Genomic DNA, 24,071 nt, shown 5'->3' on the forward strand with positions numbered 1-24,071 from the left:
GTGACCAAAAAGGTTAGGAGACGTTATTGGGTTACGGGGATAGGGTGGAAGTGTGGGCTTAAGTGGGTCGGTGCAGACTCGATTGGCCGAATGGCCTCCTTCTGTACTGTATGTTCTATGTTAATCTATGTTAATATATCCCAGCTTTGAAAATACTCAAGGACTGCGCCTACATATCTCTTGGGGTAGGGAATTCCAAAGGTTCACAGCTTCCCTCATCTGAGTCTTAAATGACAGATCCTTAAATCTGAGACTATAACCCTTAGTTCTAATCTCTTCAGCCAGCAGAAACCAGCCTCTCAGTGTCTACCTTGTCAAGTTCCCCTCAGAACCGTGTAAATTAATTAGTAATTAGATCAACTCTTGGTCATCTAAATTTCAAGTAAACTCCCAGCCTACTTGATCTCTCATCATAGAGCAATCCTCTCACCCCAGAATCAATTTAATGAAGCATTCAAGGAAAGTCTATCCTTCCTTGACCCAAACTGTACATAGTATCTAAGACATAACCATATCAATTTACAAGTCACACAAAAGGAGAAAGTGAACTATTTATCGCAGAAATGGCAGGAATTTAGCTCTAGATGGACCTCACTTTTCATTTGGTTCCCAACAATTATTTTCCAGTTTGATTTGGGAGGAAGTTCCAAGACTGTGGTGAAAATGTGAAATAGTGCACATTGTCAGGAGGAATAGAAAAGCAAAATATCATTTAAATGGATAGAGATTGCAGAACTCTTGAGATTTAAAAAAAAAATAATTTGCGGGATGTGGGCGTTGCTGGATAGGCCAGCACTTATTGCCCATCCCTAGTTGCCCTTCAGAAGGCGGTGGTGAGTTGCCTACTTGAACCACTGCATCCTTCAGGTGTAGGTACACCCACTATGCTGTTAGGGAGGGAGTTCCAGGATTTTGCCCCAGCGACAGTGAAGGAACGGGAATATATTTCCAAGTCAGGGTGGTGAGTGACTTAGAGGGGAATGTCCAGGTGGTGGGGTTCCCATGTATCTGCTGCTCTTGTCCTTCTAGATAGTAGTGGTTGTGGGTTTGGAAGGTGCTGTCGAAGGAAGCTTGGTGAGTTGCTGCAGTGCATCTTGTAGATGATGTGCACAGCTGCCACTGTTCATCGGTGGTGGAAGGTTTGAATGTTTGTGGAAGGAGGAGCAATTAAGTGGGCTGCTTTGTCCTGGATGGTGTCAGGCTTCTTGAGTGTTGTTGGAGCTGCACTCATCCAGGCAAATGGAGTCTATTCCATTACACTCCTGACTTGTGCCTTGTAGATCTTGGACAGGCTTTGGGGGGTCAGGAGGTGAGTTACGCGCCGTAGGATTCTTAGCCTTTGACCTGCCCTGGTAGCCACAGTATGAATGTGGTTAGGCCTGTTCAGTTTCTGATCAACGGTAACCCCCAGGATGTTGATTGTGGGGGATTCAGCGATGGTAATGCCGTTTAATGTCAAGGGGTGATGGTTAGATCCTCTCTTGTAGGAGATAGTCATTGCCTGGCACTTGTGTGGCGCGTATGTAACTTGCCACTTGTCAGCCCAAGGATATTGTCCAGGTCTTGCTGCATTTGAACATGGACTGCTTCATTATCTGAGGAGTCATGAATGGTGCGGAACATTGTGCAGTCATCTGCAAAAGTCCCCACTTTTGACCTTATGATGGAAGGCAAGTCATTGATGAAGCAGCTGAAGATGGTTGGGCCCAGGACATTATTCTGAGGAACTCCTGCAGTGATGCCCAGGAGCTTAGTTGATTGACGTCCAACCACCACAACCATCTTCCTTTGTGCCAGGTATGATGTCAACCCGCGGAGAGTTTTCCTCCTGATTCCCATTGACTCCAGTTTAGCTAGGGCTCCTTGATGCCACACTCGGTCAAATCCTGCCTTGATGTCAAGGGCAGTCACTCTTTCCTCACGTCTGGCATTCAGCTCTTTTGTCCATGTTTGAACCAAGGCTGTCATGAGGTCAGGAGCTGAGTGACCCTGGCGGAACCCAAACTGAGCGTCCGTGAGCAGGTTATTGTCGAGTAAGTGCTGCTTGATAGCACTGTTGATGACTCCTTCCATCATTTTGCAGATGATACAGAATAAACTGATAGGGCGATAATTGTCTGAGTTGAATTTGTCCTCTTTCTTGTATACAGGACACACCCGTGCAATTTTACAATTGCCGGGTAGATGCCAATGTTGTAGCTGTACTGGAACAGCTTAGCTAGGGGTGCGGCAAGTTCTGGAGTACAAATGTTCAGTGCTATTGTTGAAATATTATCAGAACCCATAGCCTTTGCAGTATCCAGTGCCATCAGCCTTTTCTTAATATCATGTAGAGTGAATCGTATTGGCCGAAGACTAACATCTGCAGTGCTGGGGACCTCCGGAGGAGACTGAGACCCACTCTGCACTTCTGGCTGAAGATTATTGCGAATGCCTCCGTCTTGTCTTTTGCACATATGTGCTGGGCTCCTCCATCATTGAGGATGGGGATATTTATGGAGCCTCCTCCTCCAGTGCGTTGTTTAATAGTCCACCACCATTCACGGCTGGATGTGGGAGGACTGCAGAGTTTAGATTTCATGCGTTGGTTGTTGAATTACTTAGCTGTCTATTACTTGCTGCTTATGCTGTTTGGCACACAAGCAGTCCTGTGTTGTAGCTTCACCAGGTTGACACCTCATTTTTTGGTCTGCCTGATGTTGCTCTTGGCATGCTCTCCTGTACTCTTCATTGAACCAGGATTGATCCCCTGCCTTGGTGGTGATGATAGAGTGGGGATTATGCTGGGCCATAAGGTTACAGATTGTGGTTGAATACAATTCTGCTGCTACTGATGACCCACAGCGCCTCACGGATGCCCAGTCTTGAGTTGCTAGATATATTCGAAGTCTATCCCATTTAGCACAGTGGTAGTGCCACATAACACGATGGAGGGTATCATCAATGAGATACAGAGGGATCTGGGTATTGCTGTGAACAGGAGGGGGTTTAATATCAAACAGCCCTGATTTCTCCTCTCCATCCGTGAGAGGGGAACTATATATATGCGAAACAGAAAAGTTTTAAAATTTTTTAGATTTCACTCTTGATAAGTGGTGGCACACTTTCCCCAACCCTTAAATTTGGAGTGATCCAGTCCACGATTAATAACCCCACAGCAAACCCAAGATAGGGTGAAATCAAGAGGGTTAGTTTATTTTACACACAATCGTGGTGAGGGGGTAGGGTTAGTTTATTTTACACACAAACGTGGTGAGGGGGTAGGGTTATTTAATTTTTAATTAAAAAAAAAATTTAGTGTACACAATTCATTTTTTCCAATTAAGGGGCAATTTAGTGTGGCCAATCCACCTACCCTGCATATCTTTGGGTTGTGGGGGCGAAACCCATGCAAACACGGGGAGAATGTGCAAACTCCACACAGACAGTGACCCAGAGCCGGGATCGAACCCGGGACCTCAGCGCCGTGAGGCAGCAATGCTAACCACTGCACCGCCGTGCTGCCCCCGGGTTAGTTTATTTTGCACACAAATGTGGTGAGGGGGTAGGGATAGTTTATTTTACACACAAACGTGGTGAGGGGGTATCAGTACATAACCCTTGATACATTCATGCAATAAAAGAAGGATAAGGAAAGAAAGTGAGACAGAGCAAACACCACAGACAAAATAAGAATTAGAGCTAAATGTGAGTCCAGAGGCTAGAATCAAAAGCTGAATAGTGTATTCCTTCAGCGAGGGTAGCTGGCTGAAACTCCTACAGTGGGAGAAACATGTAGAGACGAACTAGTCTTGAGTAGGCACTGGTACGGACTCTGATATGTTCCAGTAGAAACAGTGTAGATTAAGGCTAGGTAATTTAAACCTCAACAGAACTCTGCTTCTGCTATTATTTGGTTGATGGAAGATGGCAGACTGACTCTTTTAGCTTCACAAGGCAATTTTGCAGGTTCTAGCAAATTGGGGGTGGGGAACGTTATGCGACATAACTCTCACTTCTGCCCCTTGATTTAGACAAAGGATGTATATTCCTGGTCAGGATTATTTTTGAAAATATTTTTTATTAAACTTTCGTTTTATACAAAAAATTACAAGCAACAGTAAACAAAATAATAAAAACAATAACCTATTAAACCCCCTTACTCACCCAGGCACCCCCCCAACAGCTAACAGTGATCTGGGGCAAAATTCTCCGGTATCGGCGCGATGTTCGCCGACTGGCGCCCAAAATGGCGCAAATCAGTTGGGCATCGCATCGCCCCAAAGGTGCGGAATCCTCCGCATCTTTGGGGGCCGAGCCCCAACCTTAAGGGGCTAGGCAGGCGCCGGACGAATTTCCGCCCCGCAAGCTGGCGGAAAAGGCCTTTGGTGCCCCACCAGCTGGCGCGGAAATGACATCTCCGGGCGGCGCATGCGCGGGAGCGTCAGCGGCCGCTGATGGCATTCCCGCGCATGCGCAGTGGAGGGAGTCTCTTCTGCCTCCGCCATGGTGGAGACCGTGGCGAAGGCGGAAGGAAAAGAGTGCCCCCACGGCACAGGCCCGCTCGCGGATCGGTGGACCCCGATCGTGGGCCAGGCCACCGTGGGGGCACCCCCCGGGGCCAGATCGCCCCACGCCCCCCCCAGGACCCCGGAGCCTGCCCGCGCCACCTTGTCCCGCCGGTAAGGTAGGTGGTTTAATCTACGCCGGCGGGACAGGCATTTTAGCAGCGGGACTTCAGCCCATCCGGGCCGGAGAATCGGGGGGGGGCGCCAACCAGCGCGGCGCGATTCCCGCCCCCGCCGAATATCCGGTGCCGGAGAATTCGGCAACCGGCGGGGGCGGGATTCACGCCAGCCCCCGGCGATTCTCCGACCCGGCGGGGGGTCGGAGAATCTCGCCCCAGTTTCTTAAAGTACAATATGAACGGTTGCCATCTGCAGTAGAACCCTTCAATTGACCCACACACTGTATAGTTCACCTTCTCGAGGTGCAAAACTCCAGCAAATCACCTAGCCATGCCGAGGTACTTTGTGGTATCACCAGTCTCTAAATCAGGAGGATTTGCCCCTGAGCAATTAGCGAGACGAGTGCCAAGGCATCTCTACCCGTCCGCGTCTCCAGCAGGGTCGATACCCCTATATAGCAACTAAAGGACACGGCTCCAACTCAATATTCAGGATTGCCGATATGGTGCTAGAAAAAAAGACGCAGAAACCCACAAGCTTGGGACAGGACCAGAACATGTGCATGTGGTTCGCAGGCCCTCTCGAACAGCGCTCGTACCTATCCTCAATCCCCTCCAAGAAACAATTTATTCTGGCCTTCGTGAGGTGCACCTTAAACACTACCTTGAGTTGGATCAAACTCAGCGTCGCACAGAATGATGTGGTGTTCACCATGCAGAGGGACTCACTACACCCCCCCCCCTCATCCAACATGGGTGTCCCTCCTCCCATTTAACCTTCACTCCTTCCACCGAGACTGACTCTTCCCCCAAAATACATCCACAGATCCCGGACTTATTACCCTCTTCCGATCCCAAACAAGAAAGCATCCTATCCAATAAGGTTAAAGGCGGCACAACTGGAAATGTCGGAAATATCAATCGAACAAAATTACGAACCTGGAGGTACCTAAGTGTGCCCGAGCTCAAGAACCCGACTTTCTCTTTTTGCTTCTCCAGGCTGGCAAACCACCCCTAAAAATAAATCCCTCTCTCTCTCCAGCCCCTTCCCCTTCTATCTCCCAAATGTGGTATCCAACTTCGCTAGTTTGAACAATTGAGGCCCACCTTGATGCTGACCCCAACTTGAAGTGCTGATGGAGTTGCCTCCATATTTTTAAAGTGGAAACAACCACCGGGTTTGAAGACAACTTTGCCAGAGCAAAAGGTAGAGACGCTGTTACCAGCTCCCCAAACTGGACACTCTACATGACCCAGACTCCTTCCTGGTCAGGATTATTGAGATGGTTAATATTTCATTCATTAATAAGTTTACCAAAGATTTTAGGATCCATTTGCCTTCACAGATGCATTGTCTTCTTTGGCTAGGGCTTTACCTCAGAAATGTAAAGCGGCCTTTGTGCATTTCCTTAGAATTTGATTACTGCAGTCAAGGGGACATCTTTGGAGATGACGAGATTGCTATGGTTTTGTGAAGGCCACAAATGTATTTTGTGTGAGTCATAGCCAGCCATATCTTGAGTCAGTGTAAAGCCAGAATGATATATGTATATATTATATATATATTTCCAAGTTGTCCAGGCTGGCAGGGACACTGCCAGGGTTCCAGGCTAGTAATGCCCACTGCCAGGCTGGTATTGTGCCCACGCTGGGTCCGGGCCCTGGGGTGCCCTGCCTGTGTAAGTTGGGTTTGGGAGGGGGTGCGAGGACCCCTTTGTAGGTAAGTTGGGATTTTGGAGGGTCTGAGGGTGACGGGGGGTGGGGGGGGTGGGGGTCAGGCGATCAGGACACCATTTACAAATGGTGGTCTGACTTCCTCCTGCACGGAGGCATTCTGGTGAGTGGAGCTCCTCAATGCAGTAAACGGGACCAAGTGTGGCCTTGGTGGGGCATTCCCTGCTGAGGCCCCAGATTGCAGCAGAGTCTCGTTCAATAGCATGGTCTTTCCTGGTGTTATGAATGCTGGTAAACATCCAAATAAATGTACGTGACACAGGACCCTGTTGCAATTTGGTTAGATTGTACCCATGATCTTACTGAATGGTGTAACAGGCTTGAGGGGCTGAATGGCCTATTCCTACTCCTAATTTGTATGTTCATATGTAAGAGTGTTATGTTGGCAAAGTAATCCGCTCAGTGAATGAAGCAATTTATTGTTCAAGTTAGCCCCCTCTGCAATAACTGTTTCAATCATATGTGTGTATTTTCATTAGTTTGAGTTTACATTGCCCCCTGAAAAATCTCCAAGGACCCACCCAACAAAAGGCTCCTCTAACTCAGCTAAAATAATCCAGCAGGTCTAAAACCTTAGTACAACCAAGAGTCATCGCCAACAACTCACGTGAACAATCTCATGAACACTCTCCTACACAGAATAAAGGAACAGATTTGCCAATAAGTAGGCAATCCTTCTCTCCATTCTCATTTTCAGTCTCTGTCTCCCACCTCATTTTTCTTGATATTTTATTCTGATGATATTGTAAAATTTGCCGGTCTAAGCATTGCCCAATGTTCCACCTAAGCTCCGACCTCATCCTGCACGTTCTTCCTCCTCCCTAAATCCTGACCGTGTCGAAACATTAATTTAGCTACTCTGACCTATTCTTTCCCAAAACATCAAAACTGTATAGATCATGAGAAACAGGAGCAGGAATAGTCCATTCGGCCCCTCGAGCGTGCGCCACCACCAGTCAGCCGATGCATGGGAACACCAATTGGAAGTTCCCCTCTGAACCTCACACCATCTTGACTTGGAAATATGTCACAATTCTTTCACTGTTCCTGGCTCAAAATCCTTGAACTCCCTTCATAACAACCATGTGGGTGTACCTACACTGCAGCAGTTCAAGAAGGCAGCTCTCCACCACCTTCACAAGGGCAATTAGGGATGGGCAATAAATGCTGGTGTAGCCATCCTGTGAATGAATTTTCAAAAACATTCAATAAGATGACGGCTGACCTGATTGTGGGTATTATCGGTCTCCTGTAATCCTTAATACCCGTGTCAATCAAAGGTCTTGCTTCCCTGCATCTTCCCTTCCTCCAGGTTTGGGATCAGTTTTCAATTTATGTATCTGAAGTATGTAACGACCCCTGGGGTAGTGCTCACTGGTTTTAGAGCAATAAAGCAGTTCTTTCATTTCAGAAAGCAGGAGAGGGAGAGTTTGTTTCACTTCCAAGGGCTAAATACTTCTGCCAAGTTCTCCCAGAAAGCGTCACACAGGAACCAATCACTGGTCAGGCAGAACACGGTCCTTGGCCATCCGTTAGCCAATCGAACTGATTTCCTCCAAAACCAGTTCCTAAAATTCACTTTGCGCTGAACAATCTGGCCTCTCCTCTCCAAATATAAAACCTGGGAACACAATATCCTATCAAACAAGCTGCTTCAGCTCAAGTCTTCTGCTTAAAGACATTCCGATTATGGTTCCATGGACAAAAATAAAATAAGAAAAGAAAATGGGCAGGATGGATTCTTACAACAGTCCCAATCTTTTTAGCCTTGGTGGAGCTCAGCTTGATTTGATTTCACCTTCCATCTAGATTTCACCTTCCATCTAGATTTCTGTAGTTTAAAACAAAATCTGAGCTTTTGCAACACTTTCAAACTGTACCCTATTGTTTGTATAAATGATGTCATTTTACGCAGGATAACTATTGGTCTCTTCCTTTAGGATGCTTTTACTGCCTTTCATATTGATAAGACGCTAGTGAACAAGTACCTGAAATCACTGCTGATCGGAGAGCTTGCTCCTGACCAGCCCAGCTTGGAATCGTGGAAAAGTGTGAGTACTTTCTCAATCACTGTTCTGCAGAATGGGACCTGGAAAGAATATCTGGTTATTATCACATTGCTATTTCTGGGATCTTGCTGTGTACATGTCCCAATGCACATTAATTATGCTTAATTGGCTGTAATGTTCTTTGGGTCATCCTGATGTCACCAAAGACACGGGGCTGGATTCTCCCAAAATTGGACTATGTCTCCACACCGGCGTAAAAACGAAGGCGCTTTACTCTGGAGATTCCTGGGAAAGAGTGGAGCTGATTCAATGACCTGCAAGGGACTAGCAGGGACCCAGAGTAATTCATGCACCTTTAGCTGCGGATATGGGCCCCCGCACTTCTGGTTTTGAGTCCGCGCAGGCGCATGGCGGCGGCCTCCAGCGGCCGCGCCGAGCGTCATGGCAGTCTCGGACCACGGAACCACACCGAGAAAAGAGACCCCCCCCCCCCCCCCCCCCCGATCGGGCGCGCGGATCTGACCCCGGCCGCCTATAAGGCCAGCCCCCCGGTGTCCGATTCCCCCCCCCGCCCGCCACCAGGGCGGCCGCGGACTGAGTTAGTTCCACGCTGCTGGGAACTCGGCCGGTCGGGAGCGCAGGATCGCTGGGCTGTCCTCTGGCAATGGGCCTCCAGCCGCACGGAGTACTCTGCGACCATGCCGATTCTCGGGTCCCGGAGAATTGCTGGACCGGCACCGGGCCCGATTTCGGCGTGAAATTGGATTCTCCGCCCCCGTGCCGAACGCGATTTTGACACGGGGCTGCGGAAAATCCAGCCCGTTATATAAATACAAATCTTCCTGACTGGAGAATTGTTGCTATGCCATGAATGCCAAAGAAAGATTTACAGGGTGCTGTCCTGTTTACACCTACACAGAAAATAGCCACCTGCTTTTCAACATTATTTGGACAAGATGGTTCAAGAGAGCACAAATTTCTCAATGCGAGTGATCGCTTAAGGTGCAGTCCTACTAACACTGTTTAGCAGCACTTTGCTTTTGATGCCGATGGTCATTTTCTCCATTTCTCTCTCAGAAACCGGCAACGGACGATTTCCGGGAACTACGTGCCCTGGTGGAAAGGACAAACCTCCTAAAGCCAAATAAACTGTTCTTTGCTGGACTGCTAGTGCACCTTCTGCTCCTCGATGCTGCGGCCTGGCTCACCCTGTGGTATTTTGGCACCTCCCTTGTCCCTTTTCTGATCAGCACAGCTCTCCTGGCCATTGTGCAGGTAGGTTCACAGTTAGCAGGCGCATAACTAGGTGAACTCCTCCTGCACACATCCAGCTGACCTGTTAACTGGAGTGTGCACTACGTGAAGTGGGATTTGTTTCTCAGTCTGATTTGTCTAAGTGTGTAATATAATGTTTAAAAGTTGTGGTCATCAGTGAATCATGTCGACAATATTTACCTTATGAACTGCCAGAAATTATATTTCACCAGTCACCATGTGATTCGGGATTTCTGAATATCAAAAGCTTTGATTTAGCCCAGTCACTTCAGAGAGGGCTGTTCTAACTAGCAGATTTGCAATCAGTCTGATCAAAGATCAGGATTCCAACCTGGGACCTATGATTCCTGTGCTTAGTACGAAGAGTAATTTTAACCGTAAGCTCAGACTGGCCACAGTAACATGGATTTCCCAGTTGATGAAAATTGTTGTGGTATTTAGTTGTAATGTGCTCTCTTGTGGTTTTATTTACAGGCTCAGGGTGGTTGGCTACAGCATGACTTTGGGCATCTCTCTGTGTTTAGCAAGTCCAAGTGGAACCATCTTGTCCACAAGTTTATTATTGGCCACCTGAAGGTGGGTCACACTGTATGTATGGAATTTACTGCACTGCTTTGTTGCTCGTCTATTATTTTTAAGAAATATATTTTTATTAAGTTATATTTTTAAATTATACACAAACAACAATACAACAACCGCCCAATCCCCCCAACCCCCCCCCCCCATACCCGTATGAGATTTTAAAAAAACTTAAACAAAATACAGAGTCAAACCCCCATCCTCCCGAACAGCTGATGGTAACCCGATCTCTGAGAAAGGAGATGAAAGGCTGCCATCTTGAGAAGAACCCTACCGCCGACCCCTCATGGTATACTTGAATGGTGGAGCAGGCTCGAAGGTGAGACCACCTCATTCCTGTTGAATTCAACTTACTCTCCAACGACAGAGGATATTCGCTCACAGAATCCCTCATCCGCGAGCAACGGCGTGCCTAAACTTCACGGTGGTCACTGAGAACGGGCCGGCTCCAACAAAAGTCCACAAAATGTGGAGCATGATCCCATATCACTTATTACTGAGTGCCCCACCCCAGCTTACCCCAGGGAGAAGAGACCTACCTACCCACCACAAATAAGTCAATCCGGGTGTAAACCCAATGGACGTGAGGAAAAAAAAAAAGAAACCTCCTTTGGTTGGATTCTCTGCTTCAGCGGTTAAGTGCTGTCGCCAGCAGTGCATGTGTGGTCTTTTACGACTACAACTGCGCATGCGCGCCACGATGACGCCATTTCGGAGGGGGCGGAGTATGGCTGGCCAGCCCCGATTTCGGAGTCGGTTCTCCGCCCAATCGCCAATTATGCTATCGGCGCCAGGCAAGGGAGAATCCCACCCCTTATTCCTTGTAAACTTAAATATCCACGGGTCTGACCCCCCACCCTCCAATCTGTTCCATGAACACCAATACCTCTTTTGCCATCCCAGATCGACTCAGTGACTTGGGACTTGACCTAGCCATCCTAGGATCTAAAACATAAGTGAAGTCCTTCCCCACCCCCCTAATTAACCGATGTGAATCAAGGTCTGGGAAAGTAACCAGGATCTTATTAATGAATGCCATTTCATCCCAGTTTGGTGCATGCACATTGACCAACACCACCGGAATACCCGCCAGTGACCCACTGATGATTACGTACCTCCCACTTAGGTCTGCCAATGTACAAAGAACAAAGAAATGTACAGCACAGGAACAGGCCCTTCGGCCCTCCAAGTCCGTGCCGACCATGCTGCCCGACTAAACTACAATCTTCTACACTTCCTGGGTCCGTATCCCTCTATTCCCATCCTATTCATGTATTTGTCAAGATGCCCCTTAAATGTCACTATCGTCCCTGCTTCCACCACCTCCTCCGGTAGAGAATTCCAGGCACCCACTACCCTCTGTGTAAAAAGCTTGCCTCGTACATCTACTCTAAACCTTGCCCCTCTCACCTTAAACCTATGCCCCCTAGTAATTGACCCCTCTACCCCGGGGAAAAGCCTCTGACTATCCACTCTGTCTATGCCCCTCATAATTTTGTAGACCTCTATCAGGTCGCCCCTCAACCTCCTTCGTTCCAATGAGAACAAACCGAGTTTATTCAACTGCTCCTCATAGCTAATGCCCTCCATACCAGGCAACATTCTGGTAAATCTCTTCTGCACCCTCTCTAAAGCCTCCACATCCTTCTAGTACTGTGGCGACCAGTATTGAACACTATACTCCAAGTGTGGCCTAACTAAGGTTCTATACAGCTGCAACATGACTTGCCAATTCTTATACTCAATGCCCCGGCCAATGAAGGCAAGCATGCCGTATGCCTTCTTGACTACCTTCTCCACCTGTGTTGCCCCTTTCAGTGACCTGTGGACCTGTACTCCTAGATCTCTCTGACTTTCAATACTCTTGAGGGTTCTACCATTCACTGTATGTTCCCGACCTGCATTAGACCTTCCAAAATGCATTACCTCACATTTGTCCGGATTAAACTCCATCTACCATCTCTCCGCCCAAGTCTCCAAACAATCTAAATCCTGCTGTATCCTCTGACAGTCCTCATCGCTATCCGCAATTCCACCAACCTTTGTGTCGTCTGCAAACTTACTAATCAGACCAGTTACATTTTCCTCCAAATCATTTATATATACTACAAAGAGCAAAGGTCCCAGCACTGATCCCTGTGGAACACCACTGGTCACAGCCCTCCAATTAGAAAAGCATCCTTCCATTGCTACTCTCTGCCTTCTATGACCTAGCCAGTTCTGTATCTACCTTGCCAGCTCACCCCTGATCCCGTGTGACTTCACCTTTTGTACTAGTCTACCATGAGGGACCTTGTTAAAGGCCTTACTGAAGTCCATATAGACAACATCCACTGCCCTACCAGCATCAATCATCTTTGTGACCTCCTCGAAAAACTCTATCAAGTTAGTGAGACACGACCTCCCCTTCACAAAACCATTCTGCCTCTCACTAATACGTCCATTTGCTTCCAAATGGGAGTAGATCCTGTCTCGAAGAATTCTCTCCAGTAATTTCCCTACCACTGAAGTAAGGCTCACCGGCCTGTCGTTCCCTGGATTATCCTTGCTACCCTTCTTAAACAGAGGAACAACATTGGCTATTCTCCAGTCCTCCGGGACATCCCCTGAAGACAGTGAGGATCTAAAGATTTCTGTCAAGGCCTCAGCAATTTCCTCTCCAGCCTCCTTCAGTATTCTGGGGTAGATCCCATCAGGCCCTGGGGACTTATCTACCTTAATATTTTTTAAGACGCCCAACACCTCGTCTTTTTGGATCTCAAGGTGACCCAGGCTATCTACACACCCTTCTCCAAACTCAACATCTACCAATTCCTTCTCTTTGGTGAACACTGATGCTAAGTATTCATTCAGTACCTCGCCCATTTCCTCTGGCTCCACACATAGATTCCCTTGCCTATCCTTCAGTGGGCCAACCCTTTCCCTGGCTACCCTCTTGCTTTTTATGTACATGTAAAAAGCCTTGGGATTTTCGTGAACCCTATTTGCCAATGACTTTTCGTGACCCCTTCTAGCCCTCCTGACTCCTTGCCTAAGTTCCTTCCTACTTTCCTTATATTCCACACAGGCTTCATCTGTTCCCAGCCTTTTAGCCCTGACAAATGCCTCCTTTTTCTTTTTGACGAGACCTACAATATCTCTCGTTATCCAAGGTTCCCGAAAATTGTCGTATTTATCCTTCTTCCTCACAGGAACATGCCGGTCCTGAATTCTTTCCAACTGACACTTGAAAGCCTTCCACATGTCAGATGTTGATTTGCCCTCAAACATCCGCCCCCAATCTAGGTTCTTCAGTTCCCGCCTAATATTGTTATCATTAGCCTTCCCCCAATTTAGCACATTCATCCTAGGACCACTCTTATCCTTGTCCACCAGCACTTTAAAACTTACTGAATTGTGGTCACTTTTCCCGAAATGCTCCCCTACTGAAACTTCTACCACCTGGCCGGGCTCATTCCCCAATACCAGGTCCAGTACCGCCCCTTCCCTAGTTGGACTGTCTACATATTGTTTTAAAAGCCCTTCTGGATGCTCCTTACAAACTCTGCCCCGTCTAAGCCCCTGGCACTAAGTGAGTCCCAGTCAATATTGGGGAAGTTGAAGTCTCCCATCACCACAACCCTGTTGTTTTTACTCTTTTCCAAAATCTGTCTACCTATCTGCTCCTCTATCTCCCGCTGGCTGTTGGGAGGCCTGTAGGAAACCCCCAACATTGTGACTGCACCCTTCTTATTCCTGATCTCTACCCATATAGCCTCACTGCCCTCTGAGGTGTCCTCCCGTAGTACAGCTGTGATATTCTCCCAAACCAGTAGCGCAACTCCGCCACCCCTTTTACATCCCCCTCTATCCCGCCGGAAACATCTAAATCCTGGAACGTTAAGCTGCCAATCCTGCCCTTCCCTCAACCAGGTCTCTGTAATGGCAACAACATCATAGTTCCAAGTACTAATCCAAGCTCTAAGTTCATCTGCCTTACCCGTAATACTTCTTGCATTAAAACATATGCACTTCAGGCCAGCAGACCCGCTGTGTTCAGCAACTTCTCCCTGTCTGCTCTGCCTCAGAGCCACACTGTCCCTATTCCCTACTTCTCCCTCAATGCTCTCACCTTCTGACCTATTGCTCCCGTGCCCACCCCCCTGCCATACTAGTTTAAACCCTCCCGTGTGACACTAGCAAACCTCGCGGCCAGGATATTTATGCCTCTCCAGCTTAGATGCAACCCGTCCTTCTTATATAGGTCACACCTGCCCCGGAAGAGCTCCCAGTGGTCCAGATAACGGAAACCCTCCCTCCTACACCAGCTGTTTAGCCACGTGTTTAGCTGCTCTATATTCCTATTTCTAGCCTCACTGGCACGTGGCACAGGGAGTAATCCCGAGATTACAACCCTAAAGGTCCTGTCTTTTAATTTTCTGCCTAGCTCCCTGAACTCCTGCTGCAGGACCTCATGCCCCTTCCTGCCTATGTCGTTAGTACCAATATGTACAACGACCTCTGCCTGTTTGCCCTCCCCCTTCAGGATGCCCTCTACCCGTTCGGAGACATCCTGGACCCTGGCACCAGGTAGGCAACATACCATCCTGGAGTCTCTTTCACGTCCACAGAAGCGCCTATCTGTGCCCCTGACTATAGAGTCCCCTATTACTATTGTTCTTCTGCGCTTTGACCCTCCTTTCTGAACATCAGAGTCAGCCGTGGTGCCACTGCTCTGGCTGCTGCTGTTTTCCCCTGATAGGCTATCCCCCCCGACAGTATCCAAAGGGGTATACCTGTTCGAGAGGGGGACAACCACAGGGGATTCCTGCACTGACTGCCTGCCCTTTCTGGTGGTCACCCATTTCTCTGCCTGCACCTTGGGTGTGACCACATTTATATAACTGCGATCTATGACGCTTTCCGCCACCTGCATGCTCCTAAGTGCATCCAATTGCTGCTCTAACCGAACCATGCGGTCTGTGAGGAGCTCCAGTTGGCTGCACTTTCTGCAGATGAAGCCATCTGGGACGCTGGAAGCCTCCCGGACGTGCCACATCTCACAGTCAGAGCACTGCATCCCTCTAACTGACATTGCCTCAATTAATTAGTAAATTAAAATTATAAGTTTTTCTTTAAAAAAAATTTTTTTAAGTTACTGTTAACTATCTGTTTCCTAGCACTAGATTTCTACTATAGATGTGAAAGCTAAATATAGTACTCTCCGATTTCTGGCTTAGATACCCCTCTAAATTATAATTAAGTAATTATGTTTAATTAGTTACCAATGCTTAATTTTTTTAATTTAGTGTAGGTTCCCAACCAGCCACTCAGGTCACAGCTTTTCTGTGATGTCACTTCAGTTTTCCCCCCCACACACACACAATTTGAAAAGGTAATAAAAGTAAAAATGAGTAAAGATCACTTACTTATCTTCTTAGGGTCTTAGATGTTCTCAGGTTCTCTCCCTGACAGAGACTGCTTCTCCTCCTCCGAACGGCTCCCGAAACTAGGCCGCGATCTTTTTAAATTTTAAATGTATTAACCGTAGAAAAAGCCACCCTCTTATTAATCAACACAGCATCCCCCGCGCCTTACAATAAATACCTGAGCGATATACCTGCCCCCCAGAACCCTTCTGCAACCTTGTTTGATCCTTAATTTTCAGATGGGTCTCCTGTGGGAAAAACACATTCGCCTTCAAGGTCCTCGGGTGCGCAAACATCCGGCACCTTTTTACTGGGCCACTCAACACCCTCAGATTCCACGTTATCAACTGGATAGGGGGCCTCTGAGCCCACCCCCGACCCAAGATCAGCCATAGCCACCCTGTGAGGCAATCCAGCAGTGCCTCAATCTGCACCACCTCTGGGCTAACCTTGGATGGCCGCCACATCGTCCATCAAGCCAGTCTAAAAACAAAGGAACGATCAATGTCAGCAGTCTACCTCTCCCCCCTCTCCCAGCTCTACCCCACCCAGAAAACCAAACAATCAACCAACAGAGAAACAAAAGCTTCCCCTCCCTATCTGCCAAACCAAACCAACCAGAAACAAAAGCCAAATCTTGCTACCTTAAAAAAGCACAAACACTCATCCCAATGGTAAACAGCTGCTGGCATCTCCCCCTCTAGCAATACTGCAAGCAGGGTGACCCCTGCACAGGGTATAAATCAAAGTCAACTTACCAGTATATCAACAGTCAGGCCCCATGTCCAAACCAAACTTTAATACAAAACCCTCGAGGAAAATCAACACACAGCTTACTTGCAAAATTATAAAAAAACAGAATACCAACAGCGCAGTACCCAAGCCCCAAATCTGCCCCAAAAAACACCCCTCAACAAACCTAGGCACAACCCCAACCCCTTCCCCACCTTACAAAAGTCCCACAGAAAATACAAATACATGCCCTTAAGCACTTTAATTCACCCCCAGCCCGTGCTTCTTAACAAACTTATTTGCATCCTCCAGCGCATCGAAGTAATAGTCACTGTCCTTGAGAGTCACCCAAAGACGAGCCAGATACATCACTCCAAATCTCACATTGCTCTTGTACATCTTGATGTATTCTGATGACATGGCTTCCCATCGACAGTCTCAATGGCCCTTCACCCAGCTCAGGACCCGCACCTTATCCAGGGAAACCTGACTATGATTGCCCGTGGTGGCTTCCCAGATCTGGCCTTTGGCCTCGGTGATCTCTGGGTCCGGTCCAACTCAGGTGGGGTCGAAAAGACCTCCTCCTCCACCAACTTTCCGAACATCTTAGACATATAGTCCATGGAGTTGGATCCCTCCAGGTCTCCAGCAGCCCAACAATCCTTAAGGTTTGCTGTCAGGAGCGCTTTATGCTCTTCAGTCAGCAACGCCATCTTTGCCAACAGGGAGATAATCCAATCACTATGATCAGAAAGCACCACTTCCACCTTCTGTGTCGTCCATCTTGTCCGTGGCTGCCCGAATTGGGGCCAATGCCCCCTCCATTGCCCTCTCTAAGTCTTCTGTGACCGCCTGCCGCTGCTTCTTAAATTTGTCGGTCAAGAAGCTGACCAACTTCTCAGTCATCCACTGAGGGGCCACTGACTCCACAGGAACCACCGCCATGTTCCTCCCGCTGAGTTTAGAGAAACTTTGAGTCTGACGGCGATCCCTTGCCCGACTTCTGCCTTGAGCTATTTTTACCGGATATTACTCGAACGAGGGCAACTTATTCCATCCAACTACACCAATTTCCTCCAAAGAAATCACCCATAAACCAGGTAGTAAGGGCAAAAACCAAGTACCCTGGTGACTGCTCACCACATAGTCACCAATGGAAGTCATTGCTAGACTACTATATTCCTGTATCATAGACACAAGGCATGATTCCACCAAAATAAAATAGTCTGTTCTAGGTGGGAACAACCCCGCAATCGAACAACACTCTGTTTTATAAATGCCCCGGCGGGGAATGCCACCCTTCCCACTCCCCTCCCGAGGCTCCACTCATCATAATTTCCTGCACTGAGGAGATCCAGCGAGTGGAGCTCCTGGCAGTGCCAGGCTAGCATGTGGTTGGCGGTGCCAAGGTGGCACTGCCAGGGTATAGGCCAGCAGTGCCGAGCTGCCTGGGTGGCACCAGCAGTGCTCGGTGCCACCCTGCCTGGAGGCTGACCACTCGGCAGTCTTCATTCTCTTGGGAGACCCCCCCCAGGTACCGTTCCACCTAGTCCTTGTTTGTGGGGGACCAGTACTGAACATCGCCCAGCTGGGGTCTCCTTAGCAAGGCCAGTAGATGCTGGCGGCTGTTAAGTCCGGTGCGAGCATGGCTAAGTGTGTTATTAAACTCACCTAGCCGTGTGAGACTGGGTCCCGTCCATTGTGGGTGGGACCAGAACTTGACATCTCACACAATCTGGTTAGATCTCGCGACGCGTAACAGACATCGGGAATCCTGGGGAAGGCCAGTAGATCGCGCCCACACCCCATCCCAGTAACATGTGTCTCTCTAATTTACCTTATTCACTTCCTGTCTCATGCTCATTCTCCCTGTCCCCACTTTACTCTCACACTTTCTTCTCTTTCTCTCCCTTCTCTATATCTCTACTTCTGACAAAATTAAGCTTTGAAACAGATGCAGCTTCAAAGAAATTCCTTACTTATTTCTGCCTAGATTCCTGTGTCCATCTTTTTCTCTCTGTACCTCTTTGTCTCTTTCCGTCAACCTCTTTTGTACTCTGCCCCTCACTAACTGCTGTTTGCTCTCTTTATATTTTGCCTTCGGTTCCTCTCTCTCTTTTATATTTGTATCTCTATAACATATGCGCCATATTTTTTGCTGTCTGTCTCTCTCGATGCTGTGCACATCCCCAAACCAACTCCATATCAACAGCTTCAGGGCACTGACTCCATATCAACTCCTGTAATGTTTGTTTAAAACCACTGTCTAAGGGCAATTAGGATGGGCAATAAATGCTGGTCTAGTCAGCAATGCCCACATTCCATGAACAAATAAATAAAAGAAATACAATTCCTTCTCTAGTTTATTGCATCGTACACTTTCTCCATGAAGCCCACACATGTGAATTATATTCCAGAAAGAGTGAACATCTTGAAGCGATGATTGTTATTCCCTTTTTATAATCAGTGCAGAGATAGACTGACCCCCTCCCGCACCCCCAGGACACTGATATTAATATGGGGCAAAATAAAAATATATTCACGCCAGTGGGTGCGTGAGTTCAGTCTGTGTGGCTGAAGGCTGTGCACACTTTATTTGAGGTTTGGAGGTGTTTTCGCATTTGATTCCCTCAAGCTGGCCTGATGGTTTCCCTTTTTTCTGGTTCTAGGGTGCTCCAGCTAGCTGGTGGAACCACCTCCACTTTCAGCATCATGCCAAACCCAACTGCTTCCGCAAGGACCCTGATATCAACATGCATCCCATCTTTTTTGTTCTGGGAAAGAAGCTCTCCGTTGAGGCAAGTGGAGCAAAGATATCCAGCCGGCTGCTCAACACCCTGACAGCTTCACTGGCAGGGCTTTTAGAAACTGTTAAGGTCCGTCAGATACAGACAGTCAGAGTGGAAGGGCAAGCTGGTGAACAGGAAAAATGTATTTAGGAAGCTAGGTTTTCTAAATAGTGGTATGGGGTGTCTGGTGAGTGGGATCGAGTGGTGACTGTGATTGCTTTCCATGAGAATAGGTGCTGGTGGGTGGGGCAAAGGACTCGAGTGATGGTCGGGTTGGAGTGCAAGTGTTGTCCAAGGAAGGAAGTGCCTGGGAATGGGGTAGAGGTTGCAGAATAAGAGGTTTTTGGGGAAGAGATGCCAGAATGGGGTGAGGGCAGGGAAACATTAGCAGCCTCCAGGGAGGAGTGTGGGAGGGATGGTTGCCATAGAGGCGGGGTAGTGCAGAGATAGAGACGTGTCCAAGGGGGATGCGGAGGAAGTACAAGTGATGGCTACCAGAGTCTCATTGTGGCTCCACATTAGAGTAAGTATTTTTTTTTAACTTAGCTTGTTGATTGCAACTTTAGGACTGCTTTTTAGGCCTGATTTTCACAAATACATCGAAAATAAGAACAAAAGGAGGCCCTTCAAGCCGACTCCGCCATTCATTACGATTGTGCCTGATCATCCAATTTAATAACCTAATCCCACTTTCGTATCCTTTGATCCCCTTCGCCCTAAGTGCTATATCTAACTGCTTCTTGAAACATACAGGGCGGGATTCCACGGTCTGCCAGCTGTGTGTTCCTCGCCCTCGCCGTCAGCGGGATTCGCCATTCCCGCCACTTACCAATGGGATTTACCATTGTGCCATCCCATGCTGCCGGAAAACCGGCGGGTGTGAGTGTGCTGTCGCCGGAACTGAGAATCCCATCCACAATATTTTGGCCTCAACTACTTCCTGCGGTAATGAATTCCACAGGCTCGCCAATTTCTGGGTGAAGCAATTTCTCCTCTCTGTACTAAATGGTCTACCTGGTATCCTCAGACTATGATCCCTGATTCTGAAGGCAACCATCATCGGGAACATCCTTCCTGCGTCCACCATGTCCAGTCCTGTTAGAATTTTATAGGTTTCTCATTTTTCTGAACTCCAGCGAATACAATCCTATCCGACTTAATCTCTCATTATACGTCAGTCCCGCCATCCCTGGAATCAGTCTGGTAAACCTTCGCTGCACTCCCTCTAGAGCAAGAACATCCTTGCTCAGATAAGCAGCCCACAATTGCACACAATATTCCAGGTGTGGCCTCCCCAAGGCCCTGTATAACGTCAACTAGACATCCCTGCTCCTGTACGCAAATCTTCTCTCAATGAAGGCTCTTGTACTCAAATCTTCTCTCAATGAAGGCCAGCATACCATTTGCCTTCTTCATCGCCTGCTGTACCTGCATACTTGCCTTCATTGCCTGGTGTATGAGGACATCCATTTCGTTTGCATCTTCCCCTCTCATAATTTATGGCCATTCAGATGATAGTCTGCCTTCTCGTTTTTGCTACCAAAGTGGATAACTTTGCATTTATCCAAATTATATTGCATTTACCATTCATTTGCCCACTCACAGTGTGATTTGGACAAGTTGAGTGAGTGGGCAAATGAATGGCAAATGCAATATAATTTGGATAAATGCTTGAAGCAGTTAGACCGGTCTTAAATATTGTGAATGCAAAACAAATTAGCTAGCTGTGCCTCGGTAGATGTGCATATTTAGCACCGGACAGTGTAGGAGCATTAAATGTCAGTAAAAGCTCCTACAGCAGCACCGTCCAAACCGGTGACCTCCACCATCTCAAACATCAAGGAGGAAGGTGCATGGAAACACCAGCAAATGCATGTTCCCCTCAAAACCATTCACCATCGTGATTTGAACATATATCACCGTTCCTTCACTGTCGCGGGTCAAGATCCTGGAGCTTACAATTTAACAACAATGAGAGTTGTCTCATCATGGGGGCTGCAGTGATCAAGAAGGCTTGCAACTATTATCTTAAGGGCAACCAAAGGTGGGTAATAAATGCTGGCCTTGTTAACAGCACCCACATTCTGAGAGTGATGTTTTAAAAAAAAAAAAGAGGAATTAATTTAGAAATTCCTACCTGAACAAAACAAAACACAAGGTAAGGCCAGTTACAGGTCATGTTCGGTGGGAATGAAGGACTGTATGGGGCAGCCCATTGTGACCAGCGGAAATCATGAAAGCTAGGTAGGAAAACAAAGTAAACACAGAGGGATGGATTTCATGAATTTGTGCTCCTGGCACACAGAGCATTATATGTTGACTCCATGGGCGGGATTTACCGATCAACCCGCCGCGTGTTTTTCAGCGGCAGAGGTGGCCCGCCAGCGGGATTTTCTGGTCCTGCCGTTGTCAGTGGGGTTTCCCGTTGACTGCACCCCTCATCACTGGGAAGCCCATGCACCATTGTTGGAACCGGAATATCCTGCCGGCGTGAACAGCCAGTAAATTACGCCCCTCATTTGGGAATTTGGACATAGAAATCAGTGTGGCTTGATGGATTTTAAAATCAGTGGATGAGAAACTGTAATGTGTACTGACTTGCGGATCTTGATTGTCACCATGTACTCCCATTGTTTGAAGCTTTGCACCTGAAGTGCTATTTATAAATACCGATGTACAGGTCTTGATTTGAGTTTTGTACTGGAACACGAAGGCAATGCAAACCTTTTCTTTGTTTTCTTTGACCCAGGTGGGGAAACAGAAGAAGAAATATATGCCATACCAATACCAGCACAAGTATTTCTTCCTGAGTAAGTCCTAGCAGCATTCTGTCATTCTGCATCATTGCATTTAAATGGAATGACATAGAAAATACTGCACAGAAAAAATTGACTGGGCACACATGACTCATGTTGATGTTTATGCTTCACAGCCGCCTCCTCTCTCCTCTCTTCATCTAACCTTAAAGGTATAACCTACTCTTTTCTCCTTTATCTAGCTTCTACTTTAACATACTCATGCTACTCACATCAACTATTCCGTGTGATAGAGAATTCCACATCCTAACCATTCCCTGGATAAAAAAGGTTTCTCCTGAATTCTCTGGTGAGTTTAATAGTCGCTATTTTTATGGCCTTTAGTTCTAGTTTCCCCCACAAGTGAAAACACATTTTCCATGTCCTTTTTTGCTAAAATTAACTTTATTGGTAAAATATCTGAAGGAACTTTACAAACATTTCAAGAAATGCAATAATATTCAGGTTCTCTACAGACATCAGGCAAAATTCTCCCAAAAAATGGCTAAGCGTCATTTTGGGTGGGAATCGTGGATGATTCCCACTGGGTGTATGGCCGCGAACCATGGGTGGGATTCTCCGACCTGCCGCACCACATTTCTGCCCCGACCAGCCGGTGGGATTCTCCGTTACGCCAGCCGGTCAATGGTGTTTCCCACTGTGGGGCAGGTCCACGCTGTCGGGGAAACCAAGGCCACACATAGCACCGTTTTTTACAATGGGGAGCTCCACTGACTGGAACTCCCTGTTGTAGCAAGAGATTGGGACGCCACTTAAAGTAGCGCCCGATCTCCAAGGCCCACCAGCGCTGAACGACATATGCCTGAGGTCCCTGAGGCGAAGGGATTGAATCCCAAAGCCTCAGGTACCTCGGGAATCGGCACATTTGAGTAAGGCTTACTAGCTCGCTCTAATATGCAGATTTGCCAAAAAGTGATCCCGCTCATTCACTTGCAAGACTGCGTTGAATCTCGCGAGGCCCAGCGAGCCAGGTGGATCCCGGGAGCGGATTTTCCCAGCTTTCAATGGACACACTGCGCCGCAGCGAGCCGCCTTTCAGGCGCAGCATGGCCAGACGATCGCGCCCTTAGAATTTTTTCTGGAGTGGGGAACTAAAGACCCACTCCTCTGAGATCCGGGTGCCCTATTTAAAGGGTGCCCAGATCGTAAAGTTAAGTTGAAGGCCCCCACAAGCCCCACCCATGGATATCATGACCCACTGCAGACATGGGCAAGACCCTCAACCCTCGACCCCAGAGCGTCAACTACCAGCCCCCCATCACTAAATGTCCGCATCACCACCCCACACACCATGCCGATACCTGTAACCCGACCTAACCTGCACATCTTTGGACCCTAAGGGGCAATTTTAACATGGCCAATCCACCTAACCTGCACATTTGGGGACTGTGGGAGGAAACCGGAGCACCCGGAAAAAACTCAAGCAGACACTGGGAGAAATGAAAACTCCATACAGACAGTCAGGCAAGACTAGAATTGAACCTCGGTCCCTGGCACTGTGAGGCAGGAGTGATAACCACTGCTACCATGCTGTTCAAGAAGCTTGACACCATCTAGGACAAAGCAACCCACTTGATTGGCACTCCACCCACCACTTTAAACATACATTCCCTCCACCACCAACGCACAATGGCAGCAGTGTGTACCATCTAGAAGATGCACTGCAGGAATTCACCAAGGCTCCTTCGACAGCACACCAAACCCACGATACTACCACCTAGAAGGACAGCGTAGCAGATACATGGGAACCACCACCTCCTGAATGTTCCCGTCCAAGTCACTTACCATCCTAACTTGCAAATATATTGATGTTCTTTCACTGTTGCTGGGTCAAAATCCTGGAACTCCCTCCCCAATAGCACTGTGGGTGTACTTATACAGCATAGACTGAAATAGTTCAAGAAGGCAGCTCACAATCGCCTTTTTTTAAAAAACATTTAGAGTGCCCAAAACTTTTTTTCCCAATTAAGGGGCAATTTAGAGTGGTCAATTCACTTACCCTGCACATCTTTTTGGGTTGTGGGGGTGAGACCCTCCGCCAACATGGGGAGAAGATGCTAACT

At 47.7% G+C, this 24,071-nt stretch overlaps 1 protein-coding gene across 4 annotated transcripts in view; it reads left to right on the forward strand.

Moving 5' to 3' along the window:
* The window catches only part of LOC140384561 (acyl-CoA (8-3)-desaturase-like), a 69,440-nt gene that overhangs the window by 26,834 nt on the left and 18,535 nt on the right, over positions 1 to 24,071 (forward strand). Inside the window, exons 2-6 of one of the 4 annotated variants that reach the window (XM_072466365.1) lie at positions 8,341 to 8,451; positions 9,487 to 9,684; positions 10,159 to 10,272; positions 19,073 to 19,279; positions 21,942 to 22,002. In XM_072466365.1, the coding sequence (XP_072322466.1) occupies positions 8,341 to 8,451; positions 9,487 to 9,684; positions 10,159 to 10,272; positions 19,073 to 19,279; positions 21,942 to 22,002 (691 nt within the window). The remainder of the gene's footprint in view (positions 1 to 8,340; positions 8,452 to 9,486; positions 9,685 to 10,158; positions 10,273 to 19,072; positions 19,280 to 21,941; positions 22,003 to 24,071) is intronic. The other 3 variants (XM_072466366.1, XM_072466367.1, XM_072466368.1) reach the window with 3 other exon arrangements.

Source organism: Scyliorhinus torazame, chromosome 10 (assembly GCF_047496885.1).
Source record: "Scyliorhinus torazame isolate Kashiwa2021f chromosome 10, sScyTor2.1, whole genome shotgun sequence".
Classification (NCBI taxonomy): Eukaryota; Metazoa; Chordata; class Chondrichthyes; order Carcharhiniformes; family Scyliorhinidae; genus Scyliorhinus; species Scyliorhinus torazame.